The 24,095-nt window shown below is 36.8% G+C and overlaps 1 protein-coding gene across 1 annotated transcript in view; it reads left to right on the top strand.

Moving 5' to 3' along the window:
* LOC106870727 (dynein beta chain, ciliary) overlaps positions 1-24,095 on the top strand; it is a 111,022-nt gene that overhangs the window by 14,969 nt on the left and 71,958 nt on the right. The window contains exons 6-19 of the mRNA XM_089351930.1: positions 140-351; positions 1,741-1,974; positions 3,769-3,936; positions 6,478-6,594; positions 8,354-8,619; positions 9,188-9,256; positions 10,814-10,940; positions 13,713-13,968; positions 16,192-16,436; positions 17,343-17,675; positions 18,196-18,450; positions 19,307-19,476; positions 21,717-21,939; positions 22,727-22,930. Of these exons, the coding sequence (XP_089208056.1) occupies positions 140-351; positions 1,741-1,974; positions 3,769-3,936; positions 6,478-6,594; positions 8,354-8,619; positions 9,188-9,256; positions 10,814-10,940; positions 13,713-13,968; positions 16,192-16,436; positions 17,343-17,675; positions 18,196-18,450; positions 19,307-19,476; positions 21,717-21,939; positions 22,727-22,930 (2,879 nt within the window). The remainder of the gene's footprint in view (positions 1-139; positions 352-1,740; positions 1,975-3,768; positions 3,937-6,477; positions 6,595-8,353; positions 8,620-9,187; positions 9,257-10,813; positions 10,941-13,712; positions 13,969-16,191; positions 16,437-17,342; positions 17,676-18,195; positions 18,451-19,306; positions 19,477-21,716; positions 21,940-22,726; positions 22,931-24,095) is intronic.

Here is a 24,095-nt window from a genome sequence, read left to right as displayed (position 1 = left end):
ATGGAGTGAACTGAGTATTTCTTTTTTAAAATTTTTTTACAGAACCAGCACTAGTGAAAATGATGTGTATATATGTATGTATGTGTTTATATGCATATAACTTTTTTGTTTATTTTCTTTTATTATTTGATCATTTTAGCTCTTGATGAAGCAAGAGACATAAACATATTCTTAAAACCGCTTCACAACCTCTTCACTGATATCCAACAAGCTGATTTCACAGACCTGACAGAACATTTTCCTCCACTTATACATGTCATTTGCCTTATATGGGCCAACTCCAACTTTTACAATACAGCTCCACGTATCACAGTTTTGCTGCAAGAGACTTGTAACTTGGTCATCAATTTGGTTTGTATCCTAAATATATTTGATTGTTTCTATACAATTTACAAGTGCTGTAGATGGTTATTGCTTAGCTTCTTCCTGTTCATATAGACCTTTAATCAAAGACTCTCCGATTCTAGTTGTGACCATTCCATCTTTTATTCAGGCATGTTGTATATTTTACTACATTATTCACTGTCCTTCTTTTAATAAAACAGCAAGGTATAATTTGAGGAAGATTTGGCTGCTATTTCTATCAAGTTGATTAACTACTTAGAGTTGTCATAGGTGACTTGTAACCTATGGAACTTTCTCAATGGCACACCTAACGAAAACTTACCTTAAATTTTTTAGTAGTGTGGTCTGCCTGATAATGAATCATGTCTTGTGAAGCACACTCCTCAAAAAAGGTTACCCAAGCATGCCATACCTGGTAAAGAATGTACCTTATGCACATATTCATATATATATCATCATCATCATCATCATCATCGATTAACGTCCGTTTTCCATGCTGGCATGGGTTGGATGGTTTGACTGAGGTCTGGAGAGCCAGCGACTGCACCAAGTTCCAATCTGGCCTGGCAGAGTTTCTACAGCTAGATGCCCTTCCTAACGCCAACCACTCCAAGAGTGTAGTGAGTGCTTTTTATGTACCACCAGCACAGGAGCCAGTAAGGCGGGCCTGGCAACGATCACGTTCGGGTGATGCTTTTTCCGTGCTACCAGCACAGGAACCAGTAAGAAGTACTGGCGTCGGTCACGATTGGTTGGTGATTTTTACATGCCACCGGCACTGGAGCCAGTAAGACAGGCCTGGTAACGAACACATTCAGCTGGTGCTTTTTAAGTGCCACTGACACAGGAGCCAGTCAGTGGGTACTGGCATTGGTCATGATCAGTTGGTGCTTTATATATATATATATATATATATATATATATATATTGTGCACAAGGTACATTCTTTCCCAATCTGGTGATCTTTCTTTGGAATTTCTCCCAGTTTCCTTCTGGTTAAGATTTCTTCTCTTAGATTTGAAATTTCTCCCTTAGGGACAAAATGCCTCAATTTGAGAGCTGCTAATTTAACTTCCCTTAAGAATATAGCTTAGAAATGGATGTACTTCACCAAATTTATTTACCACATATACATTACATAAGGATGACGTCTCTATGAATGCAACCATTCAGATAATGACATGAAGATTGTTTGTTATCTTGCTAATCTCTATTCTTCAATTTGTACAAAACTTAGTACATTTTGTGTGTATGTGTGGGGATGGGGGTGGATGAATGGATGGATGCTTGGTTGGCTGGAGGTATGTATGTACTTTTGCTTATAGTTGTCTGTCAAATTCAGTGATGACTGCCGTGTATTTCTCTCAGATATTTTGTTGATATTTCTATTTGTAGGCAAGGGATCATTCTGAACCAACTGAAATTTTCAAAGGAGAAATTGAAGAAAGTATGGTTAAAGTGAGAAATGTTGAGCAAATTTTAGAATGCTTTAAAGATACATATGAAGAATACAAATCAAAACTGGAAGAATATTTCTCAGATCAAACTCAAGTTAAACTGTGGCAATTCTCTCCTGCTCTAGTGTTTGATAGATTTGATAAATTTCAGCAAAGAATTCAAGTTGTGAAGGTAAATTAAAAAAAAGGACTGTATTCCTTCAAAACTTTCCTCAAGATACTTGTGTCTCCTGAAACCTTGCACTCTGTCAGTTAGGGTTAGGGTTTGGGTTAGTTATGATGACAAGTGTTCCAGTTGATCTGATCGATGGAATAGCCTACTCATGAAATTAATATGCAAGTAATTGAGCATTCCACAGATACATGTACCCTTCACATAGTTCTCCGGGAGATTCAGTGTTACACAGAATGTGACAAGTCTGACCCATTGAAATACAGATACTACTCATTTTTGCGAGCTGAGTGGACTGGTGCAAGGTGAAATAAAATGTCTTGCTCAAGGACTGATCGCATTGCTAAGAATTAACTCATGACCTTGCAATCATGAGCCAAACATCCTAACCACTGAGTCATGCACCTACATGTGTCTAAGATAAAAAATATGCTAGTTTACTCTCTGAAGAGTTGACTAGCATTATTGATATTACATCCACCAATGCAGGTGATCATTTTAATCAGCCAGTATAGTCAGTACTTACTGAGCACATGTTGTCAATATAGATGGTATCGCTGGATATTAATAGCAGTTTAAAAGTGATCAAGACAACACATCTGATTTGAGTTGGATACGCCAATTATTATTCATTACAAGTCCTGCTGCTGTTGCTAATAACTAATTTATTTGTAGTCTACCAGCCTTTTTGACTTCAGTGATTTTTTTGGACATTATTACACCATTAGCTGGCCCTGTGCCATCAAAAATGTTGTAGTTTATATATAATTAAGGTACATAATAATCACACATACAAACATTCACACACTTCCCTTGTACATGCACGCATATACTCACACAGAGTTGAAACACTGACTGATTTTTCTTTTCAGCATTGAATGTTCACCATCCCACTTTTATTGCACACACACACACACACGCACACATGCACATTCACATGACTTCCTTTTATATACATACATACATACTCATGCAGAGTTGAAATGCTGTTTGATTTTTTTTTTCACTGTAGTATTTCCATCATCCCACTACGAAGTTTGCCATCGCCCCTTCCTTCCTTATTCATCTATCACTTGCTTCAACAGGTCTTCGCAAGCAGAGTTTTGTGTCCAAAGAAGGAAAGGTATGCATAAGTGGGTTGGCTACACCCCTGGTAAAGGCCATGGGTTATGGTCTCACTTGTCTTGCCGGGTCTTCTCACGCACAGCATATTTCCAAAGGTCTCGGTCACTAGTCATTGCCTCATTTACATGAGGAGGTGCTGCTAAGTTCCTGGCTTTTGGTAAAAGAAAATACAAGACAATCAGTTAATTATGACTTTACTCAACAAATTCCCCTCTCAGGTTTACACACTTATTGCAGCGGTCCTTCAGTTTTTCTAAGCCCTGTAAAAAGTTGGGCCCTCAACCAGGCCTTTTGCAATCTATATATATATATATGTATATATATATATATATATATAGATATAGATATAGATATATATATTCATATATATATTCATATATATACATTCATAGTTTGCATTTTGATCTTTGATTGTCCTTCGGTATCCATTTGTCTATATAATATTTCAGACTGGATTTGAACTCACAGACTTTAATTCTGAACTAAGAGTAATAACACTATTATTCACAAACCACAAAATACTTAGAATTAATGCTATATTTTATGTTATTTAAAGTCAGCATTCCAATTTGCTTCTTTGGTTTTTAGTAGTTTCCACTGTGCATCTCTATCAATTATAGACATTTCATAAAAAATAAAACTTACTGTGTTTTATTTTGATATTTTCAGAAATTAATGGAAACCTCAACTGAATTCATGAAGCTTGAGAAGGTCGAACTTGGAGGCATCAAAGGTAAAATCCTAAGCAAACAAGTTATCCAAATCAGTGATGAATTTAAAGAACAATACAAAGTATTCCAGGAGAAAACCTATGACACATTAGATTCAAATAACCAGGTAACATTTTCTCCTGTTTGGTTATATTTTGAAAAGTTTCACCTGTGGAATACATTTTCAGACTATTTTATTGTATTGGCAGGAGACAAGAGGTTGAATTGGATGCTAGAATTGCTGTTGCTAGTACAGTAATGTGCCAACTTCAGTATACAGCCCTCAGAAGAAGAGAGGTTGATAAAAGGAAACGAAACTTGCTGTCGACATTTTGGTTTTCATGCCTAACCTCACCTCTGATCATGAATGTTGAGTAATGCCTGAAAGGTGAAGACATGTGGCTTAGTGGTTAGGGTATTTGGCTCACAGTCGTAAGGTCATGAGTTCAAAACCCAGCGGTGTGTTGTGTCCTTTAGGAAGACACTTTTTTTCATGTTGCTCCAGTCCACTCAGCTGGTAAAAATGAGTAGTGGCTGTATTTCAAAGGGCCAGTCTTCTCACATTCTGTGTCAGACTAAGAACTGAATCTCCCTGAGAACTACATTAAGAGTGCATGTGTCTGTGGAGTGCTCAGCCACTTGCATGATGATTTCATGAGCAGGCTGTTCCATTGATCAGATCAGATGGAAGCCCTTATTGTCATAATTGATGGAGTGCCAATGCCTTAAAGAGTACAATTATGAATACAAGTAAATAAAATTAACTTCCTCTGAAGAATCTCTGGAATAACATTATTTGATAGGGAGCATAGCTCTGACATTATGAAGTTTCTCCAGGTTGAGTTGCTACTTCTCTGCATTGTCAGATCACATCTCCAGTACTATGGGCTTGTGATTAGAACGTTGTAGGACAGGATCACAAGATGGATTCTTCAAGCCAAACCAACTGACAGGAGACTAATGGGTTGACTAAGAACAAAATGGTTGGATAATATCCATAGTCTCAGTTGGTGATGTTTGGGAATCCAGTGGAAAAGTGTTAAGACAGTTGCCTGAGGACTCTACCCCACTACCCTCCAATGAATATTGGACTGAGAAAATAAATGATGATAATATATTTTTATTTTATGCAAATTAGTAGAAGGTTTTCTGTATTACATCTGAAGGAAGTAATCTTTAACAATATATAAGTTGAGGTTAGGGTGGCGAGCTGGCAGAATCATTAGCACACCAGGTGAAATGCTTAGCGATATTTCGTCTGCTATTACGTTTTGAGTTCAAATTCCACTGAGGTTGACTTTGCCTTTCATCCTTTCGGGGTTGCTTAAATAAATACCTGTTATACACTGGGGAGTGATGTAATCGACTTAATCCCTTTGTCTGTCCTTGTTTGTCCCCTCTATGTTTAGACCCCTGTGGGCAATAAAGAAATAAATATATAAGTTGAGGTGTCACACAGTAGGTGGCAACTAATCATTTTAACAGAATGAAGTCATCTGTGCGTGTGAATGTGGGTATTAAATACAACTTCTAGTTACTTTTCTCCACTATTTCTGTTCCTCTTATGATCTAAGCCAGGGTTGGCCAACCTGAGGCCCATGGCCCGCTTGTTACTTTCTTGAAGTATTGTGTTTAATTTCAAAATAAAATTGTTTGTGTAAAACATTTGTTTTCAAATAAATTTAAAATTTATAAATGGCAATAAAGCTAGCCTACAATTTTATAATTTTAAAGAAATGAAAAGAATGAAAAATTCTTGATTCTGTAATTTGATTATTTGACTATCAGTGCATAAAGTATACAAGCATCCCTCAAAAAACTTTCTGTGATTAAAGTGGCCCGCAATGTAATCCGAATTAACCAGGCCTGATCTAAGCATTGACTGAGTCCACCTCTCCCATCCCTGAGCCTCTCTCCAAAACCTTCAATGGATTTGTACCAGTTATCTCCCTGTACTTTATGCAGTTAAAATAATGCATACCATGAGATACATCATAGCTCCAGAGTATATAGAAGTTATCCAAGACTCCTACCTGTGGAGTCATTTGGACATATTGTCTTCATTTAATGTATTTAGAGTAAATCAATTTAGTAGAATCTATCTTTCTCCATGCTTTATCCATGGTAAGATTGTAACTACAATCTTAACAGATTTATTAAGTAATCATATCGTAAGTTTTCCTGCAGCTAAGAAGACAAGGTCACCTGAGAGTTAGGTATTTTAGCCATAAATTCAGTGCAGTATCTGTGTCATAGTACAAACTCTTGCTTGTTTGGCAGACAAGTAAAAAGGCTACAGCCTTGGCTAGCTGACTGTAGTTCTTATACATTGTATTGTTAAAATTTACAAAGGTGACGAAGTAGCAGAATCGTTAGCACACTGGGCGAAATGCTTAGCGGTATTTTGTCTGTCTTCATGTTCTGGGTTCAAATGCCGTTGGGGTCGACTTTACCTTTCATCCTTTTGGGGTCAATAAATTAAGTACCAGTGAAGCACTGGGGTCGATGTAATCGACAATCCTTCTCCCCCAAATTTCAGGCCTTGTGCCTATAGTAGAAAGGATTATTAGAATTTACGTACTAAATTAAGAGTTGCCTCTTTTTTTGCTTAATTAAATACCAAAACTGTTAATGTTTGAATTTTAATTCTATTCTAATTTTAAACAAGGAATTTCTTGATGATTATGAGAAGTTCCAAAATCGAATCTATGACCTGGATCGAAGATTGGGTACCATAATTTGCCAAGGATTTGATGATTGCTCCGGTCTTCAATCTTGTTTCAAGGTGAGACATAACTTTAATTCTCAATCTCAATCTTATATAACTCCTTAAGTAATATTTGGCTGGTATCTTAGGAGCACCAAGCATGTTGGTGTTATGACTATCTGTTTTACAAGAAAACTTTTGAATCACTGAGGTAACCTTTGCATTGTTATATGACCAGCTAGAAATAAGGATTGATTGTATAATGTAGTATTGGGTTCCCTGCACATAGAAAAACGATGGAATTGTCATGGCTGGAATGCTTTTGACCATAAGTCTATTCAATCAAAATGCCTGACCTGGGGTTAAATAACAACAACAGACAATCTTTTTATGTTCATTTATTCTTTAATATGAAACCTGTTATATTTTATACATTCAATAGAATATTCCAAATAAGTTCTGAAGTGTTACCTGTTAGTATCTTTACTAGTAATGTCCCCCATAATATTTTATTTCTAATGTACATAGATGAGATAAGAACAATGCATTAAAAGATAAGCAAAAATTTTTTTTTAAAAAGATGAGCATTAAGAAAGTGGGACCAAACATACATTTATAAAAGAAAGAACTGAAAGCAAAGGACAAGAACTATAAAATGGTAAATTACTTAAGGTGACAAATCATTAGAGTCAGTACTGCATTAATCACTTAGCAAAATAAGCATATGCTTAGGGTTTCAAGTGAAGAGGGGGAACCACAGAAATGGTAAATGGTTTATGGTACAAAAGAAATCACTTTAAACTTGTTGAAATAATATTTGAAATGGTTTATATGATTGAAATTTCAAAGTGTTCATGGCATCATAGTGAGGATCTGATCAAAGACTTTGTAATTAAAAAACATAGGGGAAAACTTTTCAGATATAAATAAAGTAGACGTATACAAAAATAAACATTTTCCATCTTACTATTAGTTTTGTTTCATTTTGAAAAGTAAAAATTTATCTTATGGTTTATCATTGTTTATATTTTGAATTACATATATAAGTGGGGGTACTGAAATCTTCTAAGCGCTTAGGGCTTCTATGGATCTTAATCTGGTTCTGGTTAGAGTATATGATAAAATGTTTTGTGGGACTTGTTCTAGTCCTGCACTCTGAATTCAAATCCTGCCAAGGATGGTTTTTTCCTTTGTTCATACCATAAAACACCAGCCCAGGACAGTGAATTGGCAGATTTGTTACAGCAGCAGATATGTTTCCTTGTATTTGTTTCAGCATTTTGTGCTCTGGATTTTTTTATGGTAAAATTAATCCAGTTTAATGCCACCACCTGAGTTTTGAGTGTCTTTAGCAGAGTCTACTCTGTTGCAAGCATTCAAATCAAATCTCCAGTTTGAGAATAAATTATTCCTATTCTCCTACTTGTCTTGGAAGTCTTGTAAAAATAAAGGCTAATGGATGCTGTTTTTTCCTCCTTGACAAAGTACTAAGAGAAAAATAAAAAATAAAAAACCATAAGCAAAGCAAAGAAACTTGTAAAACAATTAGATATAATAATGAATGTTTGGTCCTGGGTCAGCCTGATTGAGCAGACATTTAACTAAGCATGTTCAACACATCCATGATCATCCTGTTTTTGTTCAGGTATAAAATATCTATGACTACAACCTTGTAGAATGATGATAGTAGTGATGGTGATGGTGGTGTTGTTGATGGTGATGATGATGCTCCTCAAAAGAATAATTTTATTTTATTTCTGAGGTTTTCTTTATGATTTTAGTTGCTTTATATTTTGTTCACTAATCTATTTATTTTTCTTCTGTTAATCTATTAAAGCTAATTGATATGATGGGAAGCCTTTTAGAAAGACCATTGATTAAGAAGGATTTTAATGGAAAATACCTGAAAATTGTTGACATGCTCAATGAAGAATTGGACACAGCAAAGGAAATGTACAATGAGCAAATGGTTCTGTTGAAAGAGACAGGATGCATCATGGTGCATAAATTCATGCCAAAAGTATCTGGATGTTTGAAGTGGGCCCAAGAATTGCAAGAGAGAATCACTAGTTCAGTTGGCAGTTTCAAACATCTTGACCATAGGTAATTGAAGTGTTGTATTCACTAACAGTTTTTGTATAATACAGACTCTTACTGGTGAATGTTGTAGTTATTGTTGTTACAAATTCCAGTCATCTCTTCTTAAGAAAATGTACATCATATCCAACTGAATGTTTAGAAGTAATTGGTATCTTTAGCACATTTATATTTTTTGACTTTTATCTTTTACTTGTTCCAGTTATTAGACTGCTGCAATGCTGGGGCACCACTTTCAAGGGTTTAGTTTAGTGGTTTTCAACTGGGGTTCATTTGTCCCCTGAGATTCTGTATATGATTTTTGGGGGTCCATGCAACAACATACCATAACTTAGTGGTTCAGCAAAAAGTTACTGCTAGAATAAGTACTAGACTTAACAAAAGGTAGGTACTGGAGTTGCTTTATTTGACTAAACCTTTCAAGGTGGTGCTCCAGCATGGCCACAGTCCAATGACTGAAACTAGTAAAAGTTATAAGATAAATCCTGTCCATACACAAACAGGAAAATGAACATTATAATGGTGATAATTGTGTTACTTTTTTGCTTTTTTCTCTTTTTTTTTCCATTTCAAGTTGTACAACAAATGAAGAAGCAATCCTTATTTACAGAAAATATGAAGAAATGATGAATCTACTCTCCAAGTTAGTTCTATAATTTTTCATTATGCATCCATTGAAAGTATGAAGTAGTGAATTGGTTTCAATTTCTGGTTTTAGTCAACTCCATCTCATATGCTTCTGATGTCCTTCAGAAGTGCTTGGAGACCACACAGTTATTTCCCTCACTTCTAAAAAAAATTGGGACATTTATTATATATGTAAGAACTCAATAGCCATTTGAATTATATTCCTTGAATGTTTTCATCTTGACTACTGGAATTCCTAAAATTTAATTTTCACCTAAAATTCTTGTCAGTTATGCTTGATCATTGTGTAATGATAAATAAACATGCTTGTAATCAGAATATTAACCCAGCCATGTCTGGTCAAAATAATCTACCTGTTTTATGTTCAAACTAGCAGGATCTTGTCTCTCATACCTCTCCTATTCTGCCATTCTAAAAATAAGCAATCACATCTTTGAAATCTCAAAACTATGAAATAATGCACGATTAATTCAATACAATGTGAATATACAAGTATTACATTTGATAGCGTAGACTGAATGCCAAAGGGTTAACCAATCATTTGATTCTTTCATTTTCTTTTTCTTAAACCTTTAACTTCCTAAAGGGGATAGGCCATCAAAAACTTTCCTCCACTGTTCTCATTTTTGGACTATCTTTTCTGTTTTTCTCCAGTTGAATCCCCACTTCCTTATGGCTTCTTTTTAGAGTTTGCTACACAATGTCATATGTTACCCTGAGGGAAGACCTCCTTCTCACAACTCTTGTTAGCTCTGAATTGTCATCAATGCTTCTCTTACTTTTCTATTCTCTAGGTATGGGTGTTGGCTCTATACAAACTCATTTGGCTTCTGTATTCTTTCCAAGAACCTCTATTAGTTGGAATGTTTTGCCACTACGGTGAGATTGTAATCTCATTTTAAAACTCAACTCACCATAATCCCTTAAGTCAAGAAAGCTAATTAACTATTTATATGCCTTTGACTAGGATGATTAAGCAATTGGTTATCTTAATTAAACTTGATCATCAATTGATTGTTTCCACAAGGTTTGGTTGTTGTTGCAGTGTGATAGATTGTGTGCCTCAATGACCCTTAGAGCTATGCCAGTGGAGTGCAAGCCCCTGATAGGATCTCCCATGCTGGACTGGTCAAAGGATAGGGGACCGAGCTAATATGGAACACCTCTTCCCAGAAGTAAAAATGGGTTTGTATAGGGCTGAAACTTTACCTAGATAGAAGCAAAGTTATAGATACATTGATGATAATTCAAAGCTAACAAGACCTGGGAGAGGAAAGGCTTCCCTCAAGGAAACATATGATGCTGTGAAATCTGAAAGGAAGCTGCAAGGAAGTTGGAATCCAACTGGAGAAAAGCAGAAAAGACTGCCTAGAATCAGGAACAGTGAAGAAAGGTCATCAATGGCTTATGCTAAAATTGGAGCGAAGGGTAAGTCAAATTTCTTTACATATGCCTGGTACACCCTGTAAGCATCCTAACACTTTGATTTATATATTATTCAAGTATTTATTTTTTGTTCATTTGCTGTTTGTATATTTATGTTATGCTGTAGTTTTGAACAGGAACAATACACAGAGTGGGCAAAAACTGTTGATGATGCCTGCTGTTTTAACCTGTCCCAACCTTTGTTGTCAAGAAATGAACAGACCAATTTAATCTCAGTGAACTTTGATGCTCAGGTTAGTAAATACGCACACATATACGTAGAGATAGGCAGACGGGTAGTCATACAGAAAGAGAGAGAGAGAGAGAGAGAGAAAATGAAAGCAATAGCTTTTTAGATATGAAATTTGTATTTAATGAAAATGCCTCTGTAAGTGTAATAAGCTTTGTATGTAAACTGCTCTTCACACTTACACCTCAAAAACCACTCTTTACAGAAGTTCAACTGTTTACCAGTTAAAATGAGTACCTTTTTCTCAGTTTGTTCTGCAACAGACATTTCAACTGTCAAGTACACATTGTTATCATCAAAATTACCATTACGTTCATATTTTTTTGTACTGGTGTGGATTAGAAAATACTTTATTGAAGCAGATTGTCCTTGATTTGATGCTCTTTTTGTCACCAATCTTTTCTTGATTTTTGATGTAAGATATTTTTTTCATTCCACCAGTTGTGCCACACATTTGCAGCACTACTGGAGAAAGTAAACAATGTTACTTTTTACATCTAGATGGTGCAGATATGCTCTCTATCTCTGCCTTTCAGTCTCTCTGTCTCTCTCACGCAATATACACACTATATATGTATATATATATAGCCATGTAAGAATCTATGAATCAGAAAAAATATTCACTTGTAAATTTGTCAATAGAGTGAGTATATTAATTGAAATGTGTTGTATTACATATCCATTATAGCTGATCTTACCTATTGGTTTCGCACTAGGGGTTCAACAGAGTGTTAGATAACTGCCTGATTACGTAAACCTTGTGCTCTTCAGAGATTGCAGTTGTGGGATGGAGTATGGCTACTGCTCTTTATTTTTGGAGATAAAAAAGACACAACCACTTTGTAATTGCTGTGAAAAAGATGATGAAACTAGACTAACTGTGACCTGTTGGGTCACCAATAGTCCAAGGTACCCGACAAAACTGCATTTCTTGGGAATCCGTGGTCCGATATACATGAAAATTCTGTTATTCCGTGTGTATTCACATTTCAATGTTACCTTACTTTCAAAGCATTTTTTCCAATTTTCTCTAATACTTTGCCTATCATAATTGAAAGGTTAAAGTTTCTTCCCTTCGAGGGTTAAGTTATTTTCGGAGTATTTTCCCATTATGTACTGTTTGGGGTATTCAAACCTGCAAAACACCCGATATCTCAAGAACCACTTGTCCGATTTACTCGAAACTTGTTTTATTTTGTTTGTATTCACATTTCAGGAGGATGTTAATTCATAGTATTTTCCCATTATGCACCAGTTTGGCTGTGTAGCATTGCAAGCAAACAAAATTCAAGTTCATTTTTAATATAATATAGATGAACTGAGTAAGGCTTAAGTTAAGAGTTATATCCCTTAGCATCAAAACGCCATCTCTGGGGGTGTTGGTGACACTCTGTACTATAATGAGGCTCTAGCCACCAGCAGTTTTAAGGAAAGGATTAGGTATATGCCAGGCCCTAACCCTTTCAAGAGAAGACACCACCAGAAAGTGTTGTGGTTTACACCACCCTTCTCCTTAAGCATTAAACCCGCATGGGTAAGATTTTTCATAGCTTAATAGACAAACACTTCCCTCGTACAAATAGGTTCTGTAAAATATTAAATAGACACACCCTGAGGGTGTCTTTTAGCTATACATACAATCACGCAAAGTTAAAAATGATATTGATATGTAGGTCCACACCTGAGACAGAGGAAGTATGCTCTTGTCGGGGTAACACAAGATGTCAAGTGATTGGCCACTGTAATATGGAAACTGTAGTATATGAGGCAGAGGTAACAGCAACTGGACATCAACCTAATAGACCATTTTACGCACATTAATATAAGCCCCACATATATAGTAACCCTACACACACTCCATACCTACATAAATGTTCGAAAGAATTTAACCAAAACATGAACAAAAAAGACACAAACACACAGGCAGATGCTTATGCAACATTTGGGCACCCACCCAACAATGCTTCCTCCTCTGAAAATGCTACAAATATAGTACCACTGCATACATTTGAACTCTACAAGAGCACCAACCATAAAACATACATACAGTTCAGACTGAACAAACTTAAATTCAAAAGCATTTCAGCAATGACCATCTCTTCATTTTATCCCTAGCATAGTGTAGTGCGTCTAGGCTTATATGATCCAGTGTGCTCTTCCCTTTTTTTAGGATGAGAGGACCATTTGGTTATATCAGAAACATCATAACCTAAATAGTGCTGGTGTTATGGTGAAATGCAAATTCTGTAAAGTGGTTAATATTAGGAAAGACATCCAGCCATAGAAACTATGCTAAAAATGGAACATACAAGTGATTTGTGGTGTCCTCCTAACCCATCTAAGTAGGCAGTAACTTAGAATAAGAATTGTCTCAGACTATGTCAACCCCTCCAACCTCTGCCAGCATGGAAATAAACATGATGATCATCATTATCACCATGATCATCATCAATCAATGAATATTATAAAAACTGATTAATATGGCAAGCAAACAGAATTGCTGCTACATTGGACAAAATGCTTTGCAGCATTTCTTCTAGATTTTTGCATCCTGAATTCAAATCCTGCTGAAATCAACTTTACCTTTCATCCTTTTAGGGTCAGTAAAATAAAGTGCCAGTCAAGTACTGGGGTTGATATAATTGACCAACCCATCCACTAAAACTGCTGGCCTTGTACCAAAATTTGAAATCAATGTTATATAGCTAATTGAAAATTACATAACTTTAAAAATATAAAGGAAAAAATTCAGAATTTTCACTTATTTTTTTTCTAGCTTATTGCTGTGTTAAAGGAGGTTAAGTACATGGAAATCCGTGGCATGGAAAATATTCCAACCAGCAGCAATGAACTTTATGCTAGAAGAGATGATATTTTCCAATATGTCACCAACCTTGATATGATAGTTCTTTGGTATAACAATATCAGAACATCCATCATAGAAGTAGAATTCCCACTTATTGAAAAACAAATTGATGATATTGATCATAAATTGAAAAATGCTGAGAAAGTTATGAACTGGAATAGTTCAGGTAAGATAAGATCAAAATTTCTCTTTCTTTATCTTTAAATATGACAACACAATAAGCCAAAATAATAACTAGTATCTTCTGTCTTTTATTTATTTTAGTCATTAGAATATGGTCATGCTAGATCACCACTTTGAAGGGTTGTAGAGAAACAGATTGACCCTAGTACTTACTTTTTTAATATCTGGTACTTGTTCTATCAGTTTCTTTTGCTGAACCATTAAGTTAGGGATATAATAAAACCAACACCAGTTAGCTGTCAAACAATGGTGGGGACAAAGACTGACATGAACACACACACACATGACAGGCTTCTACACAGTTTCCGCTTACCAAATTTATTTGCAAGGCATTGGTTGACCTGGGGCAAAAGTAGATGACATTTACCCCAGGTGCTGCACAGTAGGACTGAACCCAGAATCTTGTAGTTGCATAGCAAGCTTCATTGCCACACAGAAATACCTGGGTCCATTGTATGACAATTATAAGCTTAAAACAATATCACAACTGTGTTTGTGACAGTTAATGTTTAGCTTCTTGTTGCTTTTAATATTTAGGTAAGTGGCCAATGCCAGTGTTGTTTGACTGGCCCTTTAAAAGCACCCTTCAGTTGTTGGGTGATGTGTTGTGCTTGTGAAGACTTGTTGAACTGAGTGAGATCATAGTCATGGCCAATGCTAGTGTTGTGTAACTGGCCAATTAAAAGCACCCTTCAGTCGTTGGATGATATGCTGTGCTTGTGAAGACCTGTTAAACCAATGAAATCGTAGTTGTGGCCAATGCCAGCGCCGTCTGACTGGTGGCATCTAAAAAGCACCATTCAAGTGTTGGGCCTCATGGAGGCAGTAACAGGTGACCAAGACCCTTGGCGATATACCATGCTTGTATTGACCTGTCAAGCTAAGTGAGACCATAGTCGTGGTCGATGCTGGTGTTAGGTAAATGGCACCTGTGCCAGTGGCACGTAAAAGGCACCCACTACACTCTAAGAGTGGTTGGTGTTAGGAAAGCATCCAGCCATAGAAACCTTCCCAAATCTGATTGGAACCTGGTGCAGTCTGCTGGCTTACCAGTTTTCAGTCAAACCCATGCCAGCATGGAAAGCAGACGTTAAACAATGATGATGATGATGTAAGGGTAAGGTTTTATATTTAGGTAAGGGTAAGCTTTCTAAAATCATTGCAGACTGGAGGATAAAGGATAACTGGATGAAGTTAGTAAGGTTAAAAAGATAGTGGTTGTTGTTGTTGTGAATGTTCCTGTAGTCCATCATACAAAATGACAGAATGGTCTGCTTGATCTTGGAAGACCCAGGGTTTAATAATAACATCAATATAGGGTCCAGGTATAGCTGAGTGGTTAAGAAGTTTGTTTTGCATTCCTGTGGTTTTGCCTTCAAGCTCAAAGCATCAGATTGAACCCCTAGCCTCAGGTCAACAAAAGCCTTATGAGGGGAATTTGGATATTGGAGATTGTATGGAAGCCTATTGTATATATATGTGTGTGTGTGTGTGTGTGTGTTTGTGTTTGTTTGCCCTACTGCTTGTCAACTGGTGTTTGTTTGGTTATATCTCCGTAACTTAGTGGCTCAGCAAAAAAGTCTGACATTATAAATGCCAGCCTTAAAAAAATTAGTATTGCTCTCAGTTTGTTTAATTCAGCCCTTCAGTTTAGTATTCCAGCATGGCCACAATCAAATTACTGAAACAAGGAAAAGATAAAAGACAAAATGTTTTTAAGATACTCATGCATTAGCATGACTTTCCTAAAACATATTTTTATTTATATTATATATTATATTATTCCTCCTGGCTTCCCAGACCCTGGTCGAACCGTCCAACCCATGCTAGTATGGAAAACGGACGTTAAACGATGATGATGATGATGATGGTTATATTTAATTATATTATATTATGTTATATCATATACTATATTATATCATATTATATGATGATGATGATACAATATTATATTTTTAAAGATCAGCAGCATACCACTTTCTCTCTCTTCCCCACTCTTAAAAAAGCAAGAATTGAACTTGGGTTCTGGATTATACCTTATTCTAAGACATTTTGTCTGACCCTCCACTGTCTCAGCTGTGTGATAAATAAAACAATGGTTGACTGATTCACATTGTTAACTGGAAGATATTTTCCTGTTCACAGCCAATAAGATTTGGAAATTGGATAATTTTTACCTATTCTATTCATTTATTTGTACCAATAGGTATTTGGGAATACATCGAAGAAACTAAAAACATGGTTTATGATCTGGAATCTCGATTGCACAACTCTAAGGATAATGTTCAAAAGATTGAACAACTGATGGCAACATGGAGCAAGACACCGCTATTTGAACGCAAAGAAGATAAGTTTGGGTCATTATTAAATTTGGACGATCGAGGAGAACGATTGAGAAAACGGTACAAAGAGATTGAAGATGCAGGTGATCAGATTCATAAATTGTTACAGGTAAAAATAAAAATCATAATTTTTTTTCATCTTCATTTAATGCCCACTTTCTCATGCTTGCGTAGGTTGGACAGAATTTATTGAGGCAGATTTTCTATGGCCAGATGCCCTTCTCATCACCAGCCTCCCCCTATTTTCAAGCAGGTTAGTATTTCCCCATGGCCAGACATGATTTTTTTCATAGAAGACAAGGGTGTGTTTGTGTGTGTGTGTGTGTGTGTACACACACATACACACACAGACACAACTCAAAAGGCCTTGGTTGGCCAGGGTAAATTAACATCATCATCATGTTCCAGTGACTCAGTTTTGGCATTGCTTTTAGGGCTTGATACTCTTCCTGATGCTAAGCACTTTACAAAGTGTACTGGGTGCTTTCTTCCATAATATCAACATTAGTGAGACTGTGACTGGCCCTCGTGCCGGTGGCACGTAAAAGCACCCACTACACTCTCGGAGTGGTTGGCGTTAGGAAGGGCATCCAGCTGTAGAAACTCTGCCAGATCAGATTGGAGCCTGGTACAGCCTTCTGGCTTGCCAGTCCTCAGTCAAATCGTCCAACCCATGCTAGCATGGAAAGCGGACGTTAAACGATGATGATGATGATGAAAGAGCCTCCTTGACTAAGTGGGAATATAGTTGAGAGGGTGGTTGCCTTATGGTATATGTTGAGAGATTAAAGTATGATAGAATAGACAGAAACAGGTTTGTTGTTGTAGAGGAGATTTGTGACCATCCTGCATGGGTGGGAATAATTGGGATGGAAGTGGAAAGATGGTGGTGATGGGGTATCAAAGTGTACCCACAAGACACAAGGTGAATGGAGAGAGTGTGGGGACTGAAGATTGGGTAAGATAGGGGATAAAGATATACTGAATTTTGAAAAAGCTTCTGTATTTTTTTCAGGAAAATGTTGACTACTTTAAAGCAGATCCCAATTCAGAAGTTTGGAAAGCTTACGTTGACTATGTTGATGACATAGTTGTGGATGGATTCTTTAGAACCGTTGATACCAGCCTGACATTTTTACTAGAAAACACTGAATCAAACTCAACTCATGAACCATTATTTCAAGCACAATTAGAATTGTGTAAACCTGACATGGTATTTTCTCCATCTTTGGATTATGGAACTGCTGATGGTTTCTATGATTTGGTTGATGGTGTGGTTGGCAGCATCTACAAACAAGCTACTCTAATTCTTCGCTTGGCAAAACACAGTGACCAAGTAAATTACCAGGTTGCGTATCGTGTTTTATATTCCGTTTAACTAACTAATTTATTGGTCAGAACTTACTAACAAAATAATTTTTTAATAACCCTTCTAACAAAATGCAATTTTTATTATACAGTGTCTATGTATTTCAATTACTTTTGAAAATAATCAAGAAATTGTGTGATTTAGTGAAAAACATGCTCCAGTGTCTGCTTTACTATAGTTTTTAAAACTGAATGCTCTTAACACCAATCACTTTACACTATGTACTGGTTGTTTCTCCCCATCAGTTGCCAACTGAAAGTTGTAATGATTTCATAACCTTCCTACAGCATCACTTTCTTTAGCAGTGTTGAGCAGTATTGGTGATACAAGAGAATGTCTGGAATTTTTGATTCATCACAATTATCCATGCAACCACCGCACAAACATGGTGCATATAAGATGGAGTCTCAGATATTTGTGTTTGTATGTATAGTAGTGTCACTGTCTCAGATATATGAACAATATTCCAGTGTGCTTTTATGTATTTATTTATTTGTAGCCTGATTTAGAAGAAATGGATGAACTCAATGATAAACGAAATGAATTAATGGAACGTGTACAAAATGTCATGAACAAAGCATGTGAATATCGCAATTCCTTTGACACATACGCATATCTATGGGTTGATGACCGAAATGAATTTATGCGTCAGTTTCTTCTATATAATCATGTCTTGACCACAGAAGAGATAGAGGCGCATGCTGAAGATGGAGTGCCTGAATGCCCTCCAACATTAGAGCAGTTTAAAGAACAGGTAAAGAGAAAATCATCATCATCATCATTATCATCATCATCGTTTAATGTCTGCTGTCCATGCTGATATGGATTGGATGGTTTGACATGGAGCTGGCTAGCAGGGAGCTGTCCAGATTCCAACTGTCTGTTGTGGCATGGTTTCTACAGCTGGATGCCCTTCCTAATGCCGACCACTTAACAGAGTGTGCTGAGTGCTTTTTTACACTTTGTTTTGATATAAATATCTGATAAGTACTTAGTAGGGTTGCAACTTGTCAGAATCTGTAGACCAGTGGGCAAAATGTCTTGCAGCATTTTCTATGTGTGGAACAAATCTTGAAAGGAAATTTTGTTGTTGTTGGCACTCCGTCGCTTACGATGTCGAGGGTTCCAGTTGATCCGATCAACGGAACAGTATGCCCATGAAATTAACGTGCAAGTGGCTGAGCACTCCACAGACACGTGTACTCTTAACGTAGTTCTCGGGGAGATTCAGCGTGACACAGTGTGACAAGGCTGACCCTTTGAATTACAAGCACAACAGAAACAGGAAGTAAGAATGAAAGAAAGTTGTAGTGAAAGAGTACAGCAGGGTTCACCACCATCCCCTGCCGGAGCCTCGTGGAGCTTTAGGTGTTTTCGCTCTCAATAAACACTCACAACGCCCGGTCTGGAAATCGAAACCGCGATCCTATGACCGCGAGTCCGCTGCCCTAACCACTGGGCCATTGCGCCTCCACTCTATTATAATAATATAATACAAATAAACTAAAATGGAAATTTCGAGAAGATGAATTTTTTTAAAAAGAAAATTGAAAAATAAAAATGTAATCTTTGTTATGACTTATTTTCATCTTTCAATCATTTCCAAACAGATTGATACCTATGAGAAGATCTATGATGTGGCAGAAACAATTCAGAAAACTTCAGTTTTTGAATCATGGTTTCGTGTTGATGCCAGTCCATTCAAACAAGCTTTGTTAAACATTATTAAGAGATGGAGCTACATGTTTAAACAACACTTAATTGATCATGTGACTAATAGGTAAATATATCAGATCATTTTATTAATAATGGTTGTTGCTGTTATTGTGGTTAGTGTCTGGGCCTCTGTGAGCTTTAAGTGTCTATGTTGTGTTTGTACATCTTTTGAGCTTTGTGTGTTTAATGCTCTATGTTTGTGCATCTTTTATCTTTCTTTAAGTATGTCTTCTACATGTGCTGTAAATCTTATGGAAGAGTTAGTAATTTCTATAATTTTTATCCTTTGTGTGTATGTGTGAGAGAGAGAGAGAGACGTTATTCTTTAGGCCCAGGTTGGATGTGACCCAGAAAATCTAGGTTCAAAGGTATTCTAGCAGTGACAATCCTGTCTCTTTTTCATGGATTCAATGTTTATAGTGTGCTACACTGTATTGTAACGTGATGTGTTATGTTGCTGTTGTTGTTGTTGTTTAACTCCAGATCATCCCTTGAATCAGCAGACCTGTCACCAACATTTCCATCAGGACCATCCCATCTTTTCTTCAGACAGTGTATCTTGGACTACTTTGTCAAATGTGTTCCTTTTTTGTAAATCATACAGTGATTTAAGGGGGATTTGGTTAACAACATTTCCAACAGATTGAGGGACTACATAGAAGCTCCTTAATTACCTGAAAGGGATCTAGTTCTTATTGTTGTTGCTTAATCCCGAGTCAGTTCTAATTGCTCTGAGGGATGAGTGACCAGAAGAAAGAGGAAGTGATGTCATTAAGGGATCGGAGTGGAGAGGAAATGACATCACATCACAAAGCAGCAGGTTCAAAACAGCGTCTTTCTTATGGGTCTCTGGTGAGCAATGGGTGTGTGTTGGGAGCAATGGTAGGGTAGTAGTACTTTCTGGCCAGAGGCTAGGTAGAGCTCATGTATGGATACAACGGTGAGGTCTTGCTGGTTCCCCATCACTCTTGGAGGGATTGTCACCAATTGCAACGTGTGGTAAGAACAACCTTTATTATTTGTGCCTTACAACAAACAAGCTATTTCAGCACATCATTAACAGTTGTGAAGATATATGTCCGAGTTAATTTTTTTTCAAATATTTTTCTCCTTGTTTTTGTGCTCTTGCCTTTCTGACAGCCAGCATGCATGATGGCCACAAAAATCAGAATCAGCAGCAACGTTTTGAGACTGTTTGCTGGGGAAGGTGATGTGGTGGCCTGAATACAAAATGTGAGACTTCTGGTGAAGCTGCAGGGTATTGAAGATGTGGCTAGTCTTATGCTGCTGCACTTAGAAGGTAGTGTGCTAAATCTCTACAAAGAAACGAAGAAAGTGGATCAGGTGAAAGTGGAGAAAATTGAAGAGCATACATGGGAGTGGTGTTTAAAGCCTACAGCAAGATCAGGAGAATAAGATGGACAGGCAAGCTGGTCAATGATTATGTGAGCAAGATCAGGAGGTTGGTGGGATTAGCAGGGTTTACCAGTGCAGTGATGGAGCAGATGGTGAAGCTGGTTTTTGTGACCAAATCATATTTTTGTGACCCAATCATATTTCAGTGCATCTGCAGCAGATGCCAGACATCAAACGATGTCAGTAGGAGAAATGGTGGATAAGATGTGAGTGTTAATGCGAAACAACAACAACATAGTCCTATGTTCAAAAGCATTTCAGCTATGACTGTACCATCATGTTATCAGTGAGATCCAGTATTGACACTCTTCAACAAGGACATTTTCCACTGAGAGAACAGACACTTTTCAACCCAACATTCTTTGTCCATTTACATCACATATTCATATCAGTACAGTCATATATTCTTTATACATTAGTTGTTTTTCATGTTTAACCACTCTCTCATCTCCCTTGAACTCTTTAACATCCAATGTTTAACATCCAATGGATCACAATTACCTCAATAACCTCAATAGTTACCAACTATTACAGCTATTATCTTCCATTTCTCTCTCTCTTTGTGCTCCCGCCTTTCTCACCTTCTGTCGTTTTTTCTCTCTTCTTTCACTGTTGGCAAAGCATTCAGGTTATTGTGCTTTGCTTAGAGTTTGACTGTAGTAGTAATGTTTGAGCCTATAACCATACGAACAGTAGTTCCAGTAACTTAACTTCTCCATGACTATTTCTTATTTGACTAAAAAGAATTAATAGAAACAAATTCATGAAAATTATATTTTTACTTCAAAGTGGATTTGAATTTTCTCTCACTCTACTAGATATTTCTTTCTTATGAAAAGCATGTAGTAGGACATTTTTTTCACCTTAATATTTTCATTTCGTCCTCAGTTTGGCAGACTTGTCTGAATTCATCAAATCAGCTAATGAAGGACTGACCAAGACTGTTGAAGAAGGTGATTACAATGGACTTGTAACTATCATGGGGAACCTTGGTGCTGTGCGTGAAAGGTTAGCTGCTACAGATGAGATGTTTGAACCTCTGAAGCAAACAATTGAGTTACTGAAGATATATAACCAAGAAATGCCAGAGGAGGTTCACATTCAGTTAGAGGTGAGTAATTACTTGGAAGAAAATGGGGATGACCAACATGATTATGACTGGACCACCAGCCAATGATAAAGTGTTTCATATCCTGTCACCAGTGTTATATTATGCCCTTAGCTATGACTCTCATTTCTGCATTACTGGGCCTCCAGTACGCTGCTATAAGCCGTAATGAAGGTGCATGACCTAGTGGTTAGAGTGTTGAACTAACAATTGTGAGATCATGGTTTCAATTCCTGGACTAGCTAGTGCATTGTTTTTGAGCAAAACACTTCATCTCACATTGCGCTATGGTCATTTCCACACCTGAGATATGGTACACTGCGATATGATTCAGTCAACATCAATTTGATGGAGGGATTGAGCTAATATGCAGCACATACATTTGATCACTATAAACCAATCATTTGCGCTGGTTGTTTGGCAAGAAATTGCAGAACCATCTTTCTTGGACTACAAGAAACTACCATCATAAGTCATAATAACATTGTTGCTGTTAGCTCATCTTTGTTGTTTAATCCCAAGTTGGCTCTGGCCCTGATCAAGTAGATTTATGATCTCACATGCAGTTTGGTAATGACTGTCCCATTTTCTTTCAGGTAAACTGAGACTACATTACCCAGTGTGTCAATTTCTTTAAGATTACAGACTATTATTTGAAGCAGATTTCACTACTATTTCTAGCAGGTTGAATAACCATGTAGAAGCTCTTTCATTGACTCAAACTTCTCTTTGTTGTTTTTATTGATAATTTTTTCTGTCTTTATTTATTTTAATTTTGTTTGCTAAACAGGAATTACCTGAAAGATGGAATAATACAAAGAAAATAGCAATCACAGTCAAACAACAGGTGGCACCACTTCAAGCAGCTGAAGTTAACAATATACGCAGAAAAACAGCAGCATTTGATGTAAAACAACACAAATTCCGTGAAGCTTTTCATCAGATATCTCCATTTTTCTACACTTGTCAGAATGCATATGAACATTTAGACAAGGTGAGGTATTACTTAATAATAATAATGATATCATACAGAAATTTGGTGGGGACAGAGTATAATTGATTATATTGACTCCACTACTAGAAGGGACAAAATTGACCACAGTACAAACATAAAGTAGGAATGTGACTAAATACTATAAGGCATCATTGTTATTTTAATGTCCATTTTTCCATCTGTATGGGTTGGATGAATCTATTGAGGAAAATTTTCTACAGTCAGATGCTCTTCCTATTGCCAACATTTACCTATTTCCAAGCAAGATAATACTTCTTCATAGTCAGATGTGTTTTTGCAGAATATTGGAAATGAATGACATTCATTGACAACAACCACATGATGTCAAGACAAGGATACACATGCATACACACACACACACACACACACACACACACACACACACACACTCTCTCTCTCTCTCTCTTTTACACACACATACACAGTGAGCTTCTTTCAGTTTCCATTTACCAAATCTAGTCATAAGACTTAGGTTGGCCTGGGTCTAGAGTTGAAGATGCTTGCACAAAGTGATCAAACCTGAAACTATGTGGTTGGGAAGCAGACGACAATGACGACGACGAATAAAGAAGATTTTAGAGTGATTTACTCGTTATCATCATCATCATCAAATTCCCTTCACTGGTGCAGCCAGTCGTTGGGGTGCCACGTTAGATGCTTTTGCAGTCAGTCATTGCCATTGGTCTCTGTTCTGTTATGCGTTACAGGGTTGCTTTGTTGAGACCTGTCCAGTCCTTAATGTTGTCAGACCAGGATTTTCTATCTGCTCCTCTTTCACTCTCCTTCAACTATGTCCTGAAGAATAGTTTTAGACCGGGAGTTGTTGTGGGATATGTGACCATATCAAGCAATCTTTCAAAGACCCACTGAAATGCCATAATAGTCTTACAGTCAAGACATTGGTTTCTTAGAAAGGCAAAAGACAGGACATTGGTGAAGATCATATCAAGGATCTATCTCAATATAAAACAATAATACTCATTCGACATAGATGTCTTTTACCATAGCTAATGCAAAACAGTGCTTATAAATGCCATTGGGTGCACCAGGTTCTAGTATGAGTGCGAAGCAGGCTGAGTGATGGGGCACTTTGACTTAATCTAGCTGGTAGGTTCTTACCCACATGTAGATGGATTACTCTATC

Source organism: Octopus bimaculoides, chromosome 1 (genome assembly GCF_046866305.1).
Source record: "Octopus bimaculoides isolate indiv1 chromosome 1, ASM4686630v1, whole genome shotgun sequence".
NCBI lineage: Eukaryota > Metazoa > Mollusca > Cephalopoda > Octopoda > Octopodidae > Octopus > Octopus bimaculoides.
The sequence above is the reverse complement of the archived record's forward strand: the minus strand, read 5'-3'. Positions and strand labels throughout refer to the sequence as shown.